At 41.0% G+C, this 6,000-nt stretch overlaps 1 protein-coding gene across 1 annotated transcript in view; it reads right to left on the bottom strand.

Moving 5' to 3' along the window:
- Positions 1-435: 435 nt before the first annotated feature.
- ECEL1 (endothelin converting enzyme like 1) overlaps positions 436-6,000 on the bottom strand; it is a 193,558-nt gene continuing 187,993 nt past the window's right edge. Inside the window, exon 18 of the mRNA XM_082252142.1 lies at positions 436-1,455. Within this exon, the coding sequence (XP_082108268.1) occupies positions 1,356-1,455 (100 nt within the window). The 3' untranslated portion in view covers positions 436-1,355. The remainder of the gene's footprint in view (positions 1,456-6,000) is intronic.

Below are 6,000 nucleotides of genomic sequence, written 5' to 3'. Positions count from 1 at the left end.
GTCGTGCGGCGGTCGGCAACCGGTTAAAATAATCAGCTTTTATTTATTCATGTAAAAGCTTTATCCCAAAAGGGAAAAAAAATAGCTGTAACTGAATATAAAGTGTGAGCAAGAGTTTGGATTCAATTTGTTATTGTATTTAAATCTGCTAATACATTTAACACTCCCCCCCCCTCCCCCCCAGAGCTCTGCCTCCTCTTCTAATTCCTCCAGAGTGGTGTCTCACTAATACTGGAGGTATGTTACTGGCCAGATCACCAGGTGAAAACAAAGTGCAAAAGCCTAACAAAAAAAAAAGTGATGCAGCCACCACATCTAATGATTTGTAAGCTGCGATATATTACATGTTTGACTTTGTGTTAAATACTGCTTTAATTTAATGATAGTTACTGTGTAGAGTTTCTTTATAAATTAGCAATGGAGATCTGTGGAGTGAATATCAAAGCAGCAGAGTCCAAATAACAGGATATTGCAAAAATGATGATTAACTAAAAATAAACATTTGCGGCGTTTGTTTTAAAAGGAGTATCCCAGAATAATAAAAAGTAGTTGCCTATGATAGCTTGATCCAGATTACTTTAGTAGCCAAAATAAAAGTTTTAAAAAACAATAAATTTATTCTGTATGGAAACAACATATTCACCAAAACATTCTGTGATATAAGGCTCATTCATTCTATATGCATTGCAGTCTTTTCTTTACAGGTATGATAACTGGTTTACTAATTGGCCATCTGCAGAAGGAGATTTGTAGCCCGTTGGTATAAGGTGCTTGGTAAGCTCTCCTCTATGGATATCAAACCCCTCAGAAATCGAATTAAGCAGGCTTCAAAGGCCCTTTATCAAATCATTTGTGGGTAATTCTTTAAAAATCTGGTGTAAATGCTGAAAGCTCATTCATGCCTTTTGTTTGGCCATCTTAAGTAAACCAAAAAAGGCCCAACAGCATATGCATTTTTAGGATTTCAAGTATCCAGTAATCAATGTTTTTCTGAATACCAAGAGTCTGGCATCCCATGATCATTAAGTGCCAAGAGGTCAGTAATTCAACTTCTGTTCATATATATCTGTGGCTTTGTTTTCGGGGCTCGGTAACTATTCCTCCGGATGTCAGTGGGTTTAGAAATATGCTAGTAGCGTATGCACTTCAAAATCACATCCATGGGTAATTTTTCACTTTACTAAGGGTGTCCTGTCACTCCAGTGACCCACTGACCCCTGAAGATATAGATGGAGAGGCTCAGTAATTCCAGTGTCAGCGGGAGGAAAGGCACACTTAGACACTCTTCTCCTGATGTAGTCACAAGGATAATTGCGTTGTGAACAATGTAAAGCTGGCATCAGCAAAGCTGTGGATCACCACACAGAACATTTCTGAACTGGATTCATAGGGGAATTCTTCGGGCAGTGGAATACTCGTCCAAATTCTTCAAACTGAGAGACACTGCCCATAACCCTAAAGAGATAGCAAGACACATGTTTTACAACAAAACAGAATACAGATTATTGCATATACTGCACGATGTCCATTCTGATACAGTGCCTTGCGAAAGTATTCGCCCCCCTTGAACTTTGCAACCTTTTGCCACATTTCAAGCTTCAAACATAAAGATATAAAACTGTAATTTTTGTGCAGAATCAATAACAAGTGGGACACAATCATGAAGTGGAACGAAATTTATTGGATATTTCAAACTTTTTTAACAAATAAAAAACTGAAAAATTGGGCGTGCAAAATTATTCAGCCCCCTTAAGTTAATACTTTGTAGCACCATCTTTTGCTGCGATTACAGCTGTAAGTCGCTTGGGGTATGTCTCTATCAGTTTTGCACATCGATAGACTGAAATTTTTGCCCATTCCTCTGTGCAAAACAGCTCGAGCTCAGTGAGGTTGGATGGAGAGCATTTGTGAACAGCAGTTTTAAGTTCTTTCCACAGATTCTCGATTGGATTCAGGTCTGGACTTTGACTTGGCCATTCTAACACCTGGATATGTTTATTTGTTAACCATTCCATTGTAGATTTTGCTTTATGTTTTGGATCATTGTCTTGTTGGAAAACAAATCTCCATCCCCGTCTCAGGTCTTTTGCAGACTCCATCAGGTTTTCTTCCAGAATGGTCCTGTATTTGGCTCCATCCATCTTCCCATCAATTTTAACCATCTTCCCTGTCCCTGCTGAAGAAAAGCAGGCCCAAACCTTGATGCTGCCACCACCATGTTTGACAGTGGGGATGGTGTGTTCAGGGTGATGAGCTGTGTTGCTTTTACGCCAAACATAACGTTTTGCATTGTTGCCAAAAAGTTCGATTTTGGTTTCATCTGACCAGAGCACCTTCTTCCACATGTTTGGTGTGTCTCCCAGGTGGCTTGTGGCAAACTTTAAACAACACTTTTTATGGATATCTTTAAGAAATGGCTTTCTTCTTGCCACTCTTCCATAAAGGCCAGATTTGTACAGTATACGACTGATTGTTGTCCTATGGACAGAGTCTCCCACCTCAGCTGTAGATCTCTGCAGTTCATCCAGAGTGATCATGGGCCTCTTGGCTGCATCTCTGATCAGTCTTCTCCTTGTATCAGCTGAAAGTTTAGAGGTGACAGCCAGGTCTTCGTAGATTTGCAGTGGTCTGATACTCCTTCCATTTCAATATTATCACTTGCACAGTGCTCCTTGGGATGTTTAAAGCTTGGGAAATCTTTTTGTATCCAAATCCGGCTTTAAACTTCTCCACAACAGTATCTCAGACCTGCCTGGTGTGTTCCTTGTTCTTCATGATGCTCTCTGCACTTTAAACGGACCTCTGAGACTATCACAGTGCAGGTGCATTTATACGGAGACTTGATTACACACAGGTAGATTCTATTTATCATCATTAGTCATTTAGGTCAACATTGGATCATTCAGAGATCCTCACTGAACTTCTGGGGAGAGTTTGCTGCACTGAAAGTAAAGGGGCTGAATAATTTTGCACGCCCAATTTTTCAGTTTTTTATTTGTTAACAAAGTTTGAAATATCCAATAAATTTAGTTCCACTTCATGATTGTGTCCCACTTGTTGATTCTTCACAAAAAAATTACAGTTTTATATCTTTATGTTTGAAGCCTGAAATGTGGCTAAAGTTCGCAAAGTTCAAGGGGGCCGAATACTTTCGCAAGGCACTGTATCTACTGTTTAACAAAACTCTACAATGTGATTTAAAGCAAAATGATCATACTGATTGGATTTTTTCATGCACTTGATTTATATTTCCTGCCCACAAAGGCCAACTGTCTTTGTCACCACTACACCCATCCCCACCAAATAGTCCAAAGTCTATTCCTAAAATGACACTAACTAGATCAAATGATCTGCTACACAAAGCACATTAAGGTTGGGGGCACTGAGGATGAAAGGGACAAAGTGCCCCTTTTGCATCAAAACATTTACCCTACGTTCACACCTTTGCGTTTTATTAGTGCTTTTTGCAGTTTTCAGAAATGCACTACAGTCCATTTAACACTGTTTCCTATGGTACACTTTTACACCTATGCATTTTGCAGCCGGTGTGCTTCTGGAAAAGGTCAGGGATTTTTTTTCCCCTTGCATTTTGCTTGTAATAGACTTCAATGGAGTCATACCAGAAATGCAAGTTTTGCATTTGTGATGCAATTTTGATGCGTTTTGAGTTTTGTGGTTTTTTCTCCCCTTTAAAAAAAATGTATATAGCTAGTTGCTAAGGAGCGGGCCAGGAATGTGAAACAAAAGAATTGCCGGCAAATAAAAAAAAAAAAAAAACAGTGAAAAAAGCAGTGTGGGGTCCCCCGCCAGGTCCATACCAGGTCCTTCGGGCCTCTGCCCTCCACCTCAAAGCACCTTGTCCCCATGTTGATGGGGATAAAGGCCTCTTCCTGACAACCTTGGGCAGTGGGGTTTATCAGAATCTTGAAGCCCCCTTTAAGAAAGGGGGCCCCCGGTTCCCGCCCCCCTATGTGAATAAGTATAGGGTACATTGTACCCCTACCCATTTACAAAAAAAAAAATTGTAATGTTACAAAATACAAGAGAAGTTCTTTATTAACAATGAAGAATGTCCCCAACGTAATTCCAACGCGTCTTCTCCCTCCAGTAGTTTCTCCTCCCTCTGCTGTCTTCTGCCTTCAGTGGTTTCTTCTCCCTCTGCTGTCTTTTCACTCCGGTGGTTTCTTCTTCCTCCAGTGATATCTTCTTCCTCCGCTGCCACTGACCCACTAAAAATAAAAAAACTGTCTTTCCCTGACGCTGACTGCCTACGTTGTGTCAGGTCCGCTTTCTGCCATTTCCTATATAGCCATAGGGTGTCATTATCCAGTGACATCAACCAGGGAGTAGCCACCCCTTGTTTTTTTAACACTACACAGCTTTTTTTTTTTTTGTGAATGGGTAGGGGTTCAATGTACCCCCTACTCATTCACATGGGGAAGAGTCAGGATCCAGGGGGCCCCTTTTTTAAAGAGGGCTCCCAGATTCCAATATGCCCCCTGCCTGCAGACCCCTACAGGGTTTGCGGGTAAGAGGCCCTTATCCCCATCAACATGGGGACAACATGCTATGGGGTGGGGGGCAAAGCCTCCCTGCCCCAAAGCACCCCCCCATGTTGAGGGCATGCGGCCTTGTAGGGATCAGGAGAGGGGGCCGCTCGCTCATCCTCTCCCTTCGCTGACCTGCCAGGCTGCATGCTCGGATAAGGATCTGGTATGGATTTTGGAGGGAACTGCACGCCATTTTTTTTTAATTTTGGGGGGTCCCCTCCAAATCTTTACCAAACTAAAAGGGCCTGGGATGAACCTGGGGATGGGGGACCCCATGCCATTTTTTTCCACAATTTTTTTTAAACATTCAGCAACCCCACTGACAGCTGATGACTTATCAGTTGTTAAGGATGCGGCGGCCAGCTTCCCAGCCCGCTCCTTAGCAACCAGCTATATACAGTGTGTTTACAGTGTTTAAAGAGAAAAAAAAAAGTAAAACACAAAATGCTTGAAAACTGCATGCAAATATACATCAAAAACAAGGTTTTAATAATGCAAAACGTGCCTAAAAAAACGCATCAAGCGCAGCCCACATAGATGTGAACCTAGACTTAGAGTACCCGACTAATGGTAGGACAACCTGTCACCCAAGTCTGCTAGCAGTATGGTGTAATGACTAAGATAACTATAAACTCACAGTACATTTCCATCAATACAAAATCCACAACTGTGTAGGAATGTGTCACCCCCACTGCTCATGATGTGAGCCTATATTGCCTATTGTGAAATCTGGCAATTATATGAATGCTGAATTTAATCATACATTATCTCACAAAAGTACACCCCTCACATTTTTGCAATTATTTTTTTTATATCTTTTCATGTGACAACACTGAAGAAATTATACTTTGCTAAAATGTAAAATAGTGAGTGTACAGCTTGTATAACAGTATAAATTTGCTGTCCTCTCAAAATAACTCAACACACAGCCATTAATGTCTAAACCGATGGCAACAAAAGTGAGTACAACCCTAAGTGAAAATGTCCAAAGTTGGCCCAATTAGCCATTTTCCCTCACCGGTGTCATGTGACTCGTTAGTGTTACAAGGTCTCGGGTGTGAATGGGGAGCAGGTGTGTTAAATATGGTGTTATCATTCTCACTCTCTATTACTGGTCACTGGAAGTTCAACATGTAGATACATATTCCCCAGCACACCAAGGATCTTGCAAAAGCAGTCCAAAAGGGAAAAAAAAAAAATGCAAAAGGAAAGAAAGAAAGAGGGAAAAAAAGAGAAAGGCATGAAACAAGGGGAAAAAAAGGGGAGAACGAGAAGGGAAAGTGAAAAGAGTGAAAAACATAATTAATAGGCCAGGGCCTTGCCCAATAAGAAGGGGAAGGAGAGCTGCATTATATAGGTCATTAGTATAAAGGTAAACATTAGACATGGACCATGTGTCGTATTATCTGCAAGGGAGTAATTACGTGAGCAATATGTTCATGAGAACATA

The sequence above is a fragment of the Pelophylax lessonae genome, assembly GCF_965119305.1.
Source record: "Pelophylax lessonae genome assembly, chromosome: 3".
Lineage (NCBI taxonomy): Eukaryota > Metazoa > Chordata > Amphibia > Anura > Ranidae > Pelophylax > Pelophylax lessonae.
The sequence above is the reverse complement of the archived record's forward strand: the minus strand, read 5'-3'. Positions and strand labels throughout refer to the sequence as shown.